Raw genomic sequence first — 16,725 nt, forward strand, 5'->3', positions numbered from 1 at the left:
CTAACATAGCTATACTGCTCCCCCAGCCAGGACCCCAGGACCCAGAGCATCACTGCAGAGTCTTACAGCTGTCCAGTCACGGTTGATGAACTCCACTGATGGCTGATCTGAGGTGCCTCCCTCAGTTCCCGAAGACCATCCTATGTCCCCTCCTCAAGTCTGTCCTCGACTGTGGCTCACCCCATAGAAGTTTCACTGCATTCTGAGCAGATCCAGGACCCAGGATCTCTCCCAGCTTTACTTACAACACCACTATGTGGGAGCATGGGGTGGGGGTGCAGCCACGGGGTTCATTCTAGAGCCAAGTCCGAGAACATCTGGTCCACAGCGGGTGCCTTGCATGTTAGGGTGCTGGACTAGTGCCCGTAATGAGGGGGTGTCGGAGGAGAGCTGGGTATGCAGCAGGTACTGACGGGTGTTTGTGGGATGAAATCATACAACGCCAGGGCTCACCAGAGCCAAGGCAATGATTCAATCTTGAGCTAACCATGAGGTTACAAAGCGGACATCATTCATCCACCGACCCAAGCAGTGTGGGTAGATATCCATACAAAGAACTAACTGTGGGGTTAAACACACGGCTTTTATATAAGGCACTCTAAGCAGAGCTCACTGTGCTAAAGATAAACCACACCAGCCTGGGATGGAGCCTCGTCTCTGGGTTCTGAGTAAACTACAGGCCCTTGGGAGCCAATACAGGGTCTATTCCTATGAGAACATCAGAACATTGGTCGCGGCAGCCATTCTCGCCAGTGCATCTTGGCTCACTGAGGCTTGCACTAACTTCCACATGGCTTCTCTGCATAAGGTTAGTCAGATGCCCAGGGTGGGGATGTTCAGTTCACAGTGTGTGCATGCTCCAAGCCCTGCCAACATGGAGCTGGCGTCTTGACTGTGTAATGCACACACTTGAGACCTGTGCTGTGATGGCTTCTAATTCTGCAGGTCATTTTAGCCCAGGAATGAATGATACAGGTCAAAGTCTATAAATCCTACAGCCTTAATTCTCTCATATAGCAATTGTAAAAGACATGCTTTGCTTTGGTCTTTTCTATGAGTGTGTGTGTGTGTGTGTGTGTGTGTGTGTGTGTGTGTGTTTCTCTTGCTGTCTCTGTGCATATGTTTCTATGTGTACATGCATGTGCATGTTTATGTTTGTGTATGTGTTTCTCTCGCTCTCTGTGCATGTTTCTATAAGTGTGCACATGCATGTGTGTGCATGTTTCTCACTCTTTCACTATGTGTGTCTATGTATGTGTGTCTGTGTGTATGTCTGTGTGTGAGTGTGTCTGTGTTATGAGTGTGTGTCTGTATGTGTGTCTGTGTATGTGTGTGAGTGTGTGTCTGTGTCTGTGTGTGTGTCTGTGTGTGTGAGTGTGTGTCTGTGTGTGTGTGAGTGTGTGTCTGTGTGTGTGTGAGTGTGTGTCTATGTGTGTCTGTGTCTGTGTGTGTGTCTGTGTGTGTGTGTCTGTTTGTGTGTGTGTCTGTATGTATTTCTCTTGCTCTATGCATGTTTCTCTGTCTGTGTGTCTGTGTGTCTGTGTGTCTATGTCCTTGAGAAGGCCAGAAGACGGTGTTAGTTCTGAAGCTAGAGATGCTGACCGTTTCAAGCCGCTGCCCCTGGTGTCAGGATAGAGGACCTCTGGAAGAGCAGCGAGCACTCTTAACCACTGAGCCATCTCCACACACCCTTGCTTGCTTGCTTTTCTATGGGTGCTGGGCTGAAGTTCAGCTTGTCATGCTTGGTTGGTGGCAGATGCCTTTACCTGCTGAGTCCTCTCTGGCCTATCATTTTTCTTCTTGAAACAAGAGTCACTCTATGGCCTAGAGCTTGGGCCTTCCACCACACCTATCAAGCAATGCCATTTTGATGAAATAAATTTCTCAGGGCTTACTGTCACAGTTAAGGATCTGGCATTCCCTCAACATCCAGGTGTTCTCCTCAGAGTCAAATGCCACTTGCTGAGTCATTCCCCACCCTGGAGCACCCCCACTCCACCCCCACGTCTGCCCTCATACACCCATTTCATAGGTAGATCTCCACCCACACCGAGGTAAGGTTAGCTTGGGCAACCTGATCGCTGAGCTCAACACTGTAGACCATGCCACAAGTCCCCTGCCCATGAGGGGCACTGGCCTCAGCCTGGTTAAGGCTGCGTATACACAAACCCATCAAGAGTGGAAGAGCTCTGCAGAAAAGACCCCAGAGTAGATGTCGGCCTCGCCCTGAGTCTTATGCATGTCCTATCACTGAGTAAGTGCCCTACCTAGATGTGGGTGAGTAATGTCCTGTCTGCCCAGAGACTCAAGCTGGTACTGTCAGAGCCACTGACCCTCGGTCTAAGCAAAAGTCACAGGACTTAGGCAAATGGGTTTCCTGTTATAGGAAGAAATCAGCTGGTCTGTGAGAGCAGTCAGGAAGCTCTAGGAAGTCAAAGGATGCAGGCCCAGAGAAACCACAGTGCAGAGGGTAGCCATGTTCAGTTTAGAAGAGGACGAGGGGAGCTGCTGGCCATGAGACCCACTTCAGTGCACCACAGGCAGGAGCAGGGATGGGTAAAGCAGAAGGCCTAGCCCAGCTGCAGAGAAGCACAGTGCCCAGAGCCTCGGGCCCTCGAAGAGGGCAAGGTGGGCCCCTGGAAGGGAAGGGCAGATAGAGTTTTGTCAACTTAAGTTTTCAACTAAATAAAAAGACAAATCCTTTCTCCTTTCATAAAGACTTAAGGGCTTTTAAACTAGAAAAACTAGAATTTCCAGAGGCACCAAGGGTAAAGCTCAGACCCAATGCACAAAAGGCACACTTGGAGACAGTGTGCAAATTCGGGCAGAACTGAGAAGCAGCAGGGCAGGTGGAGAACACAGCAAGGAAGGGAGTGGGGGCCTGGGCGTGGAGCTGGGATCCGAGCATGGGTCACTCAAAGTCAGGTCACAAACACAGAGATCCCTAGGGTGGCCTGAAGGCCCATCAGAGCTCAGGCCAGAAAGGAACCTCGTGTCCTGGCAAGGAAGACACAAGGCACCGTGCAACGCCGCCATGTAGCTCCACTACCACAGGAAGGGCTGTGATGGGCAGAATGGCACTTTGGGGCACTGAGAGGCAGGTGTCCAAGAGAAGTCATTGAGCACTAAGCATACTACCCATTCCTCCATGTTTTCACCCACTCATTTGTCCCTTTCCCTACCCAATCACCACACATCCACCTCCGTCTATCCATCCATCCTGCATCCGTTGATCTATCCTTCCAGGAAATCTACGAGCCCACTACCTACCTTCCTCCATCCACTGGTCTATCTCTCCCTTCACCCATCTATCCATCTCCCATCCATTCAACCATCATCCCTCCGTTCATACTTCTATCCATCCGTTTGCCCACCATTCGCCTGTTCATTCAATGAATTGCCCATCACGGGACACTTTAAGAGCCTGAGGTTATGGGGATGAACGAAACCGCTCCCCGCAGCTGAGGGGTCTCTTAGTTAAACAGGCCAAATGTGGAGGAAAATAGAGAAGAGGAGCTGAGTCTTCAAGCAGATCCTAGAGCGATGAGGAAGCTAGGGACAGAGAGAGGTGAGGTAGAGAGAGGGTGTGGCCAGGCTGTAGCGCTCAGGCAGAGCAAACCCTTAACCCTCAGGAGGCTGCATTTGGACCTGGGACCCTGCCAAGCCCAAAGATTCTGAGCAGACCTGAGGCAGAACCTCCAGCCTCTGGTACACCCACACGTAAGCACAAAATAGTTGCCACCCCAGTTCGACCTTTGGCGTGCCCACCTATAAGCACACACATGGTGTCTACACACATGCAGAATAGTTCCCACCACAGACCACCTGGGGTCCTCTCCTGGTGCCACACAGCAGCCTTCTACTCCCCTCACCGCCTCATGCTTCTGGAGAGATAAAGTGGGAAAGAAGGTCGTGTCAGCAAAGCCCCACCTCACACAAAGGGTTGCATAGAGGTCACTCGGAGCAACCCAGTGCCTGTGGCGATGAGGCTCCAGGACAGGAGCAACTGCACACCTCAGACTGCACTAGAGGACATCCTGCAGGCCTGCTTTGCAAAGAAGACCTCGGAGACCAGCAAACTGACAGGGAGATAGCCACTGACGGTTGCCCTCTGGCTGTTACGGGACCACACCGAGGGTGAAAATGCTACAAGCACCATGAGAGCAGCTGTATCTTGGACCAGTTTATGCCATCGCCAAACAAGGTCTCTTCTAGGCAGGCCTCGATGTACTGAAGGCCCAGAGAAGGTCGGAACTTGTGTCAGGTCACACAGCTGCAAGGGTAACCCATGCCGGCATCAGTGGTGTCTGCAGGGATGGGCCTGTAGTATGTAAATATCCAGGATCCACACCATAAGACGGTGTCGGGAGATGATGGTTCGAGCCTCAGGCCTTCTATCAGGCCACCCATTCATTTGTCCCTTTCCCTACCCAATCACCACACATCCACCTCTGTCTATCCATCCTTCCCAGGACAGAAGTTCACTGTCCAAAAACCAGCCAATGGCTCTTGCCTTGCTGGCTATAGATCTATCCCAGAAGCAGGGAGACCACTCACTCCTGCTGGGGAGCCTACTCAAGAACCCAGAGGGTGGGTGAGGGAATAGAACTCATTTGGCATAGGTCCTAGACTGCTGCTGTCACTCCAGGTCCTGACTCCGCCCCTCTAGGCAACTGTCACTCCAGCCCCTCCCCTCTCTGCCCCCTTCCCCATCCAGGCAGATTGCCAGGTTCTAGTCTGTCCTCCCTTCCCCCTTGGGAGTTTCCAGCTTTGTTTGACTTTCTCACCTCCTGGGGGACTGAAGCCTAGTCCCCCTGAAGCCCCTCCCTGTTGGCCAGGCTACCCAGAAGGAAGGTCTCAACAGAGACACCTGCTGCCCCTCCCCAAGGCTACTGGGAGAAGGGGGTAGCCAGTGGAAGCAGGAAGCCCTGAGACCAGGAGAAGTCACAGTGCTGGGGCTTGTAGAGGGTCTGTCTCTTTCTGATGAGTTCATTGTCTTTGAAGCAAATTCTTAGAACTCCAGTCACACCCATTAAAAAAATTTATACACACACACACACACACACACACACACACACACACATATATATATATATATATATATTGCATTCCAGTGGCAAAGAATCAGATGTCCACCCACCCTCACTGTTCCCTACCTTGAGAAGCCACCTGCCTGTCTGAGGATTGGGGCCTACGGAGCCTGAGGGGAAGAGGGGGTGTCAAAGGGTCCTGTACTACAGTGACATTTGGAACGCATCCCCTAGAATACAGCCACCTCCATGGCCTTGAAGCCGCTGGGTGGAGGGGACCAGAAGATAATCCACCCTGTGTGGTGTGCGGGAAGGCTGCCAGAGGGCATACCCACATCCTGATGCCTAGAGCTGGGGCTCCCTTCAGCCAACAAGAGAGGCTCAGAGTGGAGACCTGGAGATTGGAAAACTGATACAGAGGCAGATGGCCCAAGTAACAGCATGCAACGTGCTCTTTGTAGATTTAAATGAACTTTTTAACACAGCCGTTCTCCACCTGAGGGTCGAGACCCCCTTTGGGGCTGCATTATCAGATGCCCCGCATATCATATTCATACATTATGATTCATAACAGTAGCAAGATTACGGTTATGAAGGAGCGATGAATTAATTCTGTGGTTGGGGGTCACCACAACATGAAGAACTGTATTAAAGGGCTACAGCGTTAAGAACTGCTGTCAAACACAATTTCTAATTAAAAAAATAAGTGTGTGTATGTGTCTGTGTCTGTGTGTGTGTGTGTGTGTGTGTGTGTGTGTGTGTGTGTGTGTGTTTGAGAGAGAGCATGCTTCAGTGGAAAAAAGCATAGGTCAGCAGAGAAGTTCATGAAGTTGGTTCCCTCCTTCCACCTTAGTTCTGGAGATCAAACTCAAACTGCCAGGCTTGTGTTAAGCAGTGCTTTTGCCCCACTGCGCCATCCCATTGGCTCTTTAACACAGTAGTTAGCAGTTGTTACCAGACAGGTACTATGGAGACGCGCTGGGACAGAAGGAAAGAGGGGGGAAGAGAGGAGGAAAGGGAGGGACAGACAGAAACAGAGACAGGAGGGAAGGAGGGGACAAGGAAAGGAGACCTTGAGACTGGAAGGCCTTTGTCCTGCAGGGTGAGGTCTGGCTGGCAGTCTGCATTACATAGAGCAGGCACAGCAGCCAAGTGGGAACTCTAAGGTCTCCACAGACAGAGGGACCCAGGACACAGATGGGACACAAGCGTGCACGTGCACATGCATACACACACACACACACACACACACACACACACACACACACACACACACACACACCCCTAGTGTATCAGTCCTCAGAAGCCTGTACTCAGTGAGAGCAGGGATACTGAAGACTTCCCTCAGCATGGGACCCCTCCCCACACAGTGATGTGCTGAGGAAAGCCTCCTCTGAAGAGGTCCTGTGCAAACTTCCTGCTTGGAATCAATGCCTTCATAGCTCTTGCTCTGGCCCTTATGGTCCCAGGCAAGACAGAGAGGGGCTTTGTCTGATGCTTTGGAGAAGATGGATGGGGCGGGGACTGGCAAAGGGTTGCCTTCCCTAAAGTCCTCTGGGGTCACCACTCAGGTCAGAGGCTCAATTTCTCTATGGAAGCTGAAGGTCAGAGCTCTACAGTGGCATTAAATGGGGAACAGCCAAGCCCTGGCCACACACTGAAGTCACAGGGTCTGGTAACTCTCTTATGCCTTCAGCAAATTTTTACTGACAACCCCAGTGGGTGCCAGGTGCTGGTGGGGCCAGAGGTAGCAATCACAAAATTATGGATCCCACAAAATTATGGCTCCAAGGAAGATTGCACCCAACACCTGAGACCTGGGCCTTTACAACACTCTGCAGATTGAGGTCCATGAGAGAGAGGTGACCTTGGATTACTGAGAGAAGGGACAAAGCCATCACAGCATCCTGTGGAAAACAGGTGGGGAGCACCAAGTGTGGGATGCAAGGTGGGAGGTTACAAAGGGCAACACAGGTAGCTCCTGAGGCTGAGGGGAAAGCAGGATCTCCGCCAGGGCCTGCAAGAGGAGGCAGACTTGCCCAAACCGTTCATTTTAGAGCCCAAGGCCCTCACCATTCTCAAGTGAGTCCGTCTGCTATGATATGCAGCCCTCTGGCACAGACAATGGACAAAACGGAAACTCCCACAACTTAGGTGAGGGAAGCGAGTCTTACCATGGCAGAGACACCCAGTACAGAACTGACTGGACAGACTCTGCTTTTCTTACTCACTCTTCCTTGACCATCTGCAAGCTGACTGACAAGCCTCAGGTCACTCTTGCGTCTGGCTCAGACCCCTGTGGACAACCACACTCAGGAAACTGTCTCTTGGGCTGGAGAGATGGCACAGTGGTTAAGAGCACTGACTACTCTTCCAGAGGTCCTGAGTTCAAATCCTAGCAATCACAGGGTGGCTCACAACCATCTGTAACGGGATCTGATGCCCTCTTCTGGTGTGTCTGAAGACAGCTACCGTGTACTCATATACATTAAATAAATAATATTTTTTTAAAAAGAAAAGAAAAGAAACTGCGTCTCAGCAAGAGTGCACCTGACCCAGGCAGGTACTTGACATGCTTACGCAGGTGATCAAGAAGCACGAGGAATCATGGAGCAAAGGAAGTTCTGTTCCCCGGAGTGAGGGTCTAGCGCTGCCTAAGTCTGGCACCAGTGAGAAGGCTTTTCTTTCTTTTCTTTTTTTTTTTTTTCTGGAGAGCTGGGGACTGAACCCAGGGCCTTGCGCTTGCTAGGCAATCGCTCTACCGCTGAGCTAAATCCCCAACCCCAGTGAGAAGGCTTTAGTTAGACATAGACTCTTGCAGGTTTAGGCGAGTTCAGAGCAGCATAGGTAGGGTTCCGGATGCATTAATCCAATGGCTGATGTCTGAGAGAATTTAGAACGGGGCACAGGAAGCATGTACTGTGGAGAGGTGTAGACTGTAACAATGCAGTGTAGGCCAAGTGGCTAAGAAGTCCAGAAGAGACAGGAAGCACCCACCCTTGCAGCCTTCAGGAGGTGCACCTCTTTGGGCATACCTTGACAATGGCCTTTGGGGTCTTCCCTTATACAAACCCAGATTCCTTACTCCACTACCCAGAAGGCCAAGTATGATGGCATAAGCCTAAAATCCTACTCAGGAGACTGAGGCAGGAAGATCATGAGTTCAAAGGTCAACTCCCCAGAGGACCTGCAGGAGGATCATGAGTTCAAAAGTCAACCTCAACTCCCCACAGGACCTTGGTTCAAAGAAAGGAAAAAAAGCGTGCCCAGGATGAGAACGTTTTAGACGTCAGGTTTTTTGCTTTTTTTTTTTTTTTTTTAAATTCTGGAACCTCTGCAAATACATAACGAGATCTTGGGCCCGGGTACCAAGATTAAACACAAAATTCATTTGTGGTTCTTGTATACATTTTACATGTAGCCTCAAGGTAATTTTATACAAATTTTTAGACACACCTGCAATTCTGACTGTAACCCATCACGTGAGGTCAGAAGTGGAATTTTTCCACTTTGGTATCGTGTTGGTGCATGCAAAGTTTGGGGTTTTTGGAACATTCCAGATTTCAGATTTGGGGTTAAGGGAACTCAAGCCAGGGGCTGGTATCCCCAGCCACAAGAGGATGTGGAGTTAAAGGGAGGACCATCCCGGAGGCCAGTCGGCTGTGCCTGACACTCGACCATGATTCGACCATGATGTTCAAGTCCACCTCAGTCCTAGCCCTGGCTTTAGGGGTTAAAGTTCACAGACAGCAGGAGTTTCCAGGCTGGACCTGCCCACACCTGATCTCCAAGGCCAGGACTGTAGTGAAAAACAAGGTCACAGAAGCGCAGTAACACTCAACTTCAGGACACCACAGGAGAGAAATTCTTCGTGTGGCAACTCTGTGTGGAATGAGCCAGACAGCAGGTTAAGTGCGCGATGACGAGAAGAAAATGTGATGTCTCTCCCAGAGTCTCAAAGTGTTCGCTGCTTTAGTGGAGATTTTAATTACGGGCAGCGTAATGATTCTCGCTTTAACGGATAATTATCCCCCACATTAACGACTAATGTTAGGGTGCGGGGAACCACTCCCAGTGCAGCTGAGCTAGACCTTGTAGACTTCAGCTCTCTGGGTGCCCTCCTCCCTGTGCTCAAGGAGGTTTTTCTGCAGGACCAGGACACAGCTCAGAGGTAATGCACCTGACAACGTGGAGTTTTCCTGTGGGGGCCCCGGCACAGGGTCTCCACGGAGACAGGGACACTAGCACTCTACCCCAAACTAAGAGGAGCTGGATAATGTCTACATAACACAGAGGAGAGCCAGCATTTGCTCTAATATTGTTCCCATAAGCACGTAGGTGACTATGTTCTTGCAATCACTCTGAACCTACACAAAACACCTTCAGCTTCAGGAGCTTCAGGAGAGTCCCGCCGTCTGAGGAGGCTCTTAAAGCACATGGGAGAGTACTTCAGGAGCTGGTACCAAGTTCAAACTGAATACCATGGAGGGTTCCCCAAGCCCTACCTCCTCCTAGGGAGCATTTCATGTAGAGGGGACAGAGGAGCTCATGGCCCAGGCCTGGGCCAGCAGCTTTGTATTCAACAGCTGTGCAAGTGCCATTTGTTTGAATTTGCTGGAACACGCTCTGAATGAGGACAGGCAGCAGAGGGGGCGGAGGGACCCTAAGAACAGGGATCAAGTAAGGGACACCCAAGGCTAGCTTTAGTTGTGATAGTGACCACCCCTCCCCTCTCAGATCTGGATGCAGCTGAAGGGCCCGCCCCTCCTGCTGACATCAAAGCTGTCATTCAGGAATGTACCCCAGGGGAGATGATTAGGTAGCTATTCTCAGGTCTCCCCCGAAGTGGAGAGGGGGGAGAGAGTGAGAAGGGGGGAAGCCACCCTAGAAATGCTCGGAAGCCTGCGGTGCTGGGCCCCAACTCAATTTGGAGCTTGGCCACTGGCCCAAAACCCAAAGGACCTCAGTGACCAGGAAGGGACACTGGAGACAGACAGGATCAGGTCTCTTTTCACTAACCAGCAAAAGCAGCAAAAGTTTCACTCTGACCGCAGTACACAACAAATGTCAGGTTCAAGGACATGTCTCCAGCCATGTAGAATGGGATTCCTTCTGCACTGTGCCTCGTTCCCTATACACAGCAGGGAGGAGATCACCAATGCCTAGCAGAGAGACACAGGGGTGGGAGGGGAAATTCAGGGAACCCCACCCCCCAGGGGTAGATGCATTTGAGATGCAAGGATCTGCGGAGAGAGACATCAGCTTGTTCTGGGAGGCCAGCAGCCCTTGAACATGGAAAGCGAGGGGCAGTGGACTTCTTGGCTGCAGCCCTGGGGGTGGGAAAGAACTTTCTACCAGAGAACCTGAAGTCCTCACTTCAAATGAGCTCCAAGTCACTGCTGACTGACGCTGACATGAAGTTGATGGAGTAGGCCATGTGGAAGAGTGGAACCATGGATAAGGAGGGCATATGGGAAGTTTAAGGAAGAAATCTATAAAGGTTTCCACGGAGAAGGTGCAAGAGAACCTTCCAGAACCTTCCCAGAACAGGGAACAGTGGATTCAGAGGATGCAGAGGATATATAGATGGACAGGAGGAAGCACATTCAGATAGGAAGACTGTGGATAAGGAAGCTAAGACAAGGGGTGAACGAATTCAATTACAAGGAGCAACATGAGATATTCCGTGGCCATATACAAAAGTATTTAACAGAGACCAAAAAGGTATCCCCCAAATGGAGACTGAGAAACCAGTCATGGAGGGAAACACAATTGTTATTTGTTGATGGGCTTGAGAAATAACTTTTTTTTCCCAAGACAGGGTTTCTCGGTGTAGCCTTGGCTGTCCTAGACCTCACTCTGTAGACCAGGCTGGCCTCACACTCAGAGATCCACCGGCTTCTGCCTCTGAGTGCTGGGATTAAAGGTGTGCACTACAACAACCAGGCTGACTATTGGGCTGAGAAATTTATTTACTTACTGGGGGGCATGTGTGGAAGCCAGAGAAAAACTGTATGAGTTGGTTCATTCCTTCCTCTCTGTGCATACCAGAGATCAAATTCTGGTCCTTGGGCTTGGTAGCAAGTGCCTTTACCCGCTGGGTCATCTCAGCAGCGGGGCTGAGAAAATAACAGACCACACAGTACACATCCAGTGCCCACATCTGAAGCCTTCCATCTCATTCCTTTCAATCTATAAGACAGTTGTTAAACCCAATGGTGGTCCCAAAGCAGAGACCTATTCGCAGGGCCACGTCACACATTTCCCTTACAGAGGCCATGGGATCCAGGTGCTCATGGGCTGGGCACACTCTAAAGCCAGGGTGGGTTTGGAAACTCAGGAGAGCTATCTGGACTACATCTCCTGGTGAACACAGTGAGCTTTTCCTGAAATTAACGGATGCCTTCCTTCTGCCGGCCCCTCCTGAGCCTCCTGTCCTGCAACACAGGAAGCCGAGGGCTCCCGGCATGGTTGGGCCAATTCCAACCCCGCCATGGGGAGGCCTAGAGCTTGAGCTCAGCTTACCAAGAAGCAAGAAATTAAAGCTGTGTGACGACAACATTGCTTTCATCGTGAATAAATGAGCGCTATTACCTCCAAGGAGAAGAGAGAGTCCTTCAAAGGCAAAAAATGGAAGAGAGGGGAGGAAGGGGATCAGGGAGAAGTAATCAGCCTTAATTAGCTTTATCTCTAGGGAAATAGCATGATGCTTTCAGTACCCGAAGAGAATCAAATTAGCCTCATGCCGGTCACATCTCCCCGAGATGACAGATGTGGCCACTGTCCCTTTATCATCCTTCTAGACAGGGCTGGGCTGATGAAGAGGAAATCTGAGCGCCTCAGAAGTCAGTTGCCCGCACTCGATGAGTCCACTGCCATTGCAGGGGAACTGGGGGTCCACAGATCCCCAGTGGCCTCACTTACCTGTCCCAACGTGGTCACATCATACCCTAAGTATGTCTAATAGGTCGGCTATGGTAGCCCCAGGGATTGAAGCCTGGTGCAGAGGCTGTTACGTGCCCCCACGCTGATGAGGAAAGACGGGAAGGGTCCTAAAGAGAATACACGACGTGACCTGGGTCCACTCATCCACACGGATAGGGTAATGCTTGACTGAACACTGGTCTGGCATGCAGCACTCTGTAAACGCCTGCAATGGGTGCTCAGCTAGACGGCCATTGCTCACACCCTGGAGAACACCGATCCTCCCTGCAACAGCGGCCTCAGCTTCTCTGTCTGAAGCAAGCTTTCCACATAGGGCCATGTGACAGGGAGGGACTGGGGAAGGACCCGGCTCCCCCTGCTGCTTCTCTGTCAGGGGGGAGCCGACCATGCAGCTAGCGAGCTGCGTGCCTCTGGATAGAGGGTGGGCGTTAGAAAGGGAAGTGGGGGGTGGCGTGGCTACCTGTGTGTCCTGGAGGTGGCACTTGTTTATTGGGTTTAGATTGGCTAAATTCAGAGCGGGGAGGAGAGACAGAGGAAGGGAGTCCCCCCCACACACACACACACACTTTGTCCAGCACTTCTGGTGCACACCATCAATCATGCTATCTCCTAGACCCCCACCTTCCTTCCTGCTCACCGCCAGGCACCTGAGAGGCAGGAATCCGGGATCAACACTTGCCAGACAGCAGGAAGAACTGCCCGCATCCTGTTGGCAGTCAGCCACAGACAGGGAGGAGCAGTAGAGGGGTGGGCAACCAAATGTCCTTCTCCCTCCTCCACATTTCCAGACAATAACCAACTTGAGATGCCCACGTGCCGGCAGGCCAACCTGGCATCCCATCTCTCGGGCTGTGAAAGCTCTCCCCAAGTAACCACCCCCTCCCTCTTGGGATGCACAGAGCCATAGACAACCCACTTTCTCCTCTCTGCTCTCTGCCTCAGTCCTTTCTCCTGCTCCCCACACTCCTGCTAATACCTACAGGCCTCTAGATGAATGCAATAACTGTGTGCTGTATGCAGATAAGATTCCCACCCTAGAGGGCGGAGATTCCTAGGACGTCCACACTGATGATATGACGTCCTCAAGAAAGAAAGATCTCCAAGTCAACTCTCCAGTACAAATCAAGTTCCCAAGTCAGGGGACCTTCTAGAGAGACGATGTGCTCAGCACGGAACCTACTGGGAACTGGTTATCCAAGTGGGCTTTCACTGTACAAAATAGAGGATCAAAGACCAGAATGAGATCTGTGAAGCACAGTGGTATTTTATACTGTTCTCGGCTATCTCTTCAAGTTTTAAAGTAACTGTTGGCTACAGTCAGAGACACCGTTCTTCAAGACTGGTCAGGACATGCTGAGCTGAGTTATCTTTGGGGTGGAGGGAGGCAAGTTAGTCTTTGCAGCAACAAGGCATGACTAAAACCAACAACTTCTCCCGGGACCCAGAAGTCGAAGGCTCAGGGTTTTTACCATAGCTGCACACAGTTTGGCAGTAACCAATTAAACTGAAAATCTGGAATAAACAGCCTTAACTTTAAAACCGCTCGCAGCTAGCTGAGGCAGGAGGATTGCCATGATTTCAAAGCCAGGATAGGCTTTGGAGCCAGACCCCGTGTCTCAAAACAACAGAACTCCCTTAGAGGCACGCATGATTATCTAATGCATTTGGATAGCAAAAGCAGGTCTCACCTAGACAGCCCCCTCCTAAAGTCCTCATGAACAGGGAGACATAGGTCCCCCAAGAAGGTGAATGAGGACTGGGAGGCTGGCAGCAAGGAAACTGCCACCTTAAGAGACCTTAAGGGAGACGACACATGAGTCCAGGACTTGTCTCCTTTTGTCATGTCACCGGGAAGCCACAAGAAATCCTCATGCCTCACAAGTGCTCTGTGAGCCTCTTTGCACTGTGTGCAAAGCAGAGGTCAGCTCCTGGCAGCCCGTCCGGCAGGCTCCAGACACTTACCTGTGAAGTCCTCGAAGCACTCGCAAGTGTAGCCACCCTCACGACTCCGGCACCGGCCATTGGCCCCACACGGGTTGGAGTAGCAAAGGTCAATTTCAGTCTCACAGTAGTCTCCAGTGAAGCCTGGTGGGCAGCGGCAGCGCAGGCCCGTGATGGGATGGATGGGCCGGAACAGCACCGTGGTGGAACTAATGAAGGGTGCCGAACTGTCGAACCTGAGCACGGACACGCACTTCATGTAGTTCTCGCAGGGCTCCCTCAGGCAGATGTTATCATCGAAGGGCAGCACGCGTTGGGCAGAGATGGTGGTCAGCAGTGTCCGGTTCAGGTAGATCTGCTCCTGTAGGTCCTCGGACGGGAAGAACCGGCCACGGGCGCCACCGGGGAGCAGTGCCGAGAAGGTCACGTTCAGGATGTTGGAGCTGACGTCCGTGTCGTTCTGGATGTTGAAGACGAAGATGTCATCCTTGGTGGTGGACAGTACCGTGGCCACCCCTTCTACAAAGAGGGATAGCAGTGGGGACAGGAACCTCTCCTGCGACATGTTCTCCAGGCGGACGGTGATACTGTTGGTCAGCATGTCATCTGTAATGATGGTCACGCGTAGAGTGCAGAGAGCGGTGACGCTGTGGACACCATCTGTGGGACACAAGGGGACCTGTGGTCAGTAGGATGCCCAAGACAGTAAAAACTTCTACAACCCCACCAGGGACAGACTTAGATGTACTTGGCACAGGAGAGGCCAGCCTGGGTACCCCTAATCTCACTCCCCACCCTTGATCTCCTCCTACATATCCCATTTTCCTGCTGACACTGCTGACATGGTCTATCCCAACCACAGCTCCCAAAATTTGCCCTATTCTTACAGAAACCCTCAGTAGACCAAAACCACAGAACAGGGTACTCCAGAGACCATACCGATTCAGCCCGCTAGCACACAGGGGCTTCTCAGCTCACAGACTTCACTCCAGCCACGAAAGACCAGGGATCCCCACTGTACTCTCCCAGAAATCTAGCCATCTCACTCTGCCCCCAAGCTCCCCTCTCTCCTCACTACAACTCTTCCCATCATCCCCCCCACTCAACTCAAACCCCACTGTAGCAGGTCAACACTGGTGCCATTAGGGGACAGCCACATCGTGGCTTAACTTACCTGAGCCTTATCCACCTACATCTTTACACGGCCAGCATGCAAGGATGCTGGGTGAACAGTGTTCTACAAGGGTAGCTAAGAGCTTCATCTATATCTGCTTCATTTACAGCCAATGCAGTAAGACCATCTGTCCCTCCCCACCACTGCCATACCCTTCCCCCGCCCCCGTCCCCCTCTCCCATGATGGAGTGTATCCTTTGAATTGGTCAGCACACAAAGGCCAATGGTCCAAGGGAGCCAAGCTCGATCCCACGCTGGAAGCAGAATTTTGCCGCATTGTGTACATGGTACTGGTTTTACAGGGATTAAAAGGAGCAAGATAGAAGAGGTCACAGAGACTTGAGCCATGGGTCCAGAAAGTGGCTGAAGCCAGGAAACATGTGGCAGAGTTGGAATCCCCTCAAGGAGGCTCCAGGATGCTATGCACAAAGCACGAGGTTGAAGCATAAATTGCAACAAAGGCCCTACGATGTTAGAAATGACAGAACCACAGGATGCTCACCAAGGAGAGCTACAGGCACGGAGTGGATTGTGTGTACACATAACCAAGAGAGGCTATGTGTGCTGTGGATGGCAGAGTTGGAGATGTGGGGCTACCTTAGCACTTTGGACCCCAGGTGATTCCATTGCCGCCCAGTAAGTAGCCGGGAGTTGCAGGATTCGGGGTTTTTCCCGCACTGGACTTCAGTTTTGCTGGAGTCTGCCCATTCCCTGCTGTGCGTCCACTCTTCCGTTCTAGAATGCATTGCTTACTCTGTGTTGCATTTATTAGAGGTCTATAACTTGCCTCTTGATTGTGTGGGGGAGCTCATGGTTAAGGGATGACCTGCATCTCAGAAGAGACTCTCCATTCCCACTTTTGAACGGTACTGTCCAAGACTATGAGGATTTTCGAAGTTGGACCGAATGCGTTTTGCACTGTGAGACAGCCGTGAGCTTGTGGGGTAAGGGGTTGAAGGTTATGGCTTTAAGGCGATGTCTTGGTGTCTGACAAAGGGTGGACTTGTGATAGGCTTGTTGTTTGTCTGGGTGGCTGGGTTTTTGTTGTTTTTAGACACAGGTTTTCTCTGTGTAGTTCTGGCTGCCCTGAAACTCACTCTGTACACCAGGCTGGCTTCAAACTCAAGAGATCCGCCTGCCTCTGCCTCCTGCGTGCTGGGATTAAAGGCGTGTGCCACCACCACCCTCACAATTTTTTTTTCTTTTTTCTTTTTTCTTTTTTTCGGAGCTGGGGACCGAACCCAGGGCCTTGCGCTCGCTAGGCAAGCGCTCTACCACTGAGCTAAATCCCCACCCCCACAATTTTTTTTTTTTTAATTTAAGAAACTGTGGTGGAGCCAGACGAATGGGTCAGTGTTTAAAGGCACTGGCTGCTCTTAAAGACGTGGATTTACTGCCCAGTGCGGTGACTCACAGCCATCTATAATCCCACTCTGGGAGGGATTCTACACCTCCATCCGGCCTTATAAGTGCCAGGCACACATGTGTGCACATATACACATGCAGAAAACATCCACACACATAAAAGAAAAGTAAATTTTAACAGAACGTGAACATTCTTAACAACACTGAGAGATATTCTTTAAATGGTTAAGATTATAATCTACATGTATTAAAGTTAAATTCTTTTTGAAA

At 51.1% G+C, this 16,725-nt stretch overlaps 1 protein-coding gene and 1 long non-coding RNA gene across 10 annotated transcripts in view; both read right to left on the reverse strand.

The window, feature by feature from the left end:
* Positions 1 to 16,725, reverse strand: part of Celsr1 (cadherin, EGF LAG seven-pass G-type receptor 1) — a 137,512-nt gene that overhangs the window by 66,114 nt on the left and 54,673 nt on the right. For all 9 annotated transcript variants that reach the window (XR_015623936.1, NM_001427591.1, XM_087556605.1 and 6 more), the window contains 1 exon segment: positions 13,938 to 14,576. Coding sequence is in view for 8 of the 9 variants with exons in the window: in NM_001427591.1 (NP_001414520.1) it covers positions 13,938 to 14,576 (639 nt within the window). In the remaining variant the exon portion in view is untranslated.
* On the reverse strand, positions 8,426 to 10,513 carry LOC148004915 (uncharacterized). The gene is made up of 3 exons (XR_015625842.1): positions 10,407 to 10,513; positions 10,050 to 10,192; positions 8,426 to 8,912 (listed from the first exon to the last, which is right to left on the reverse strand). It is a non-coding gene; the product is annotated as an uncharacterized LOC148004915 (long non-coding RNA).

Source organism: Rattus norvegicus, chromosome 7, assembly GCF_021556685.1.
Source record: "Rattus norvegicus strain SHRSP/BbbUtx chromosome 7, alternate assembly SHRSP_T2T, whole genome shotgun sequence".
NCBI classification, from domain to species: Eukaryota; Metazoa; Chordata; class Mammalia; order Rodentia; family Muridae; genus Rattus; species Rattus norvegicus.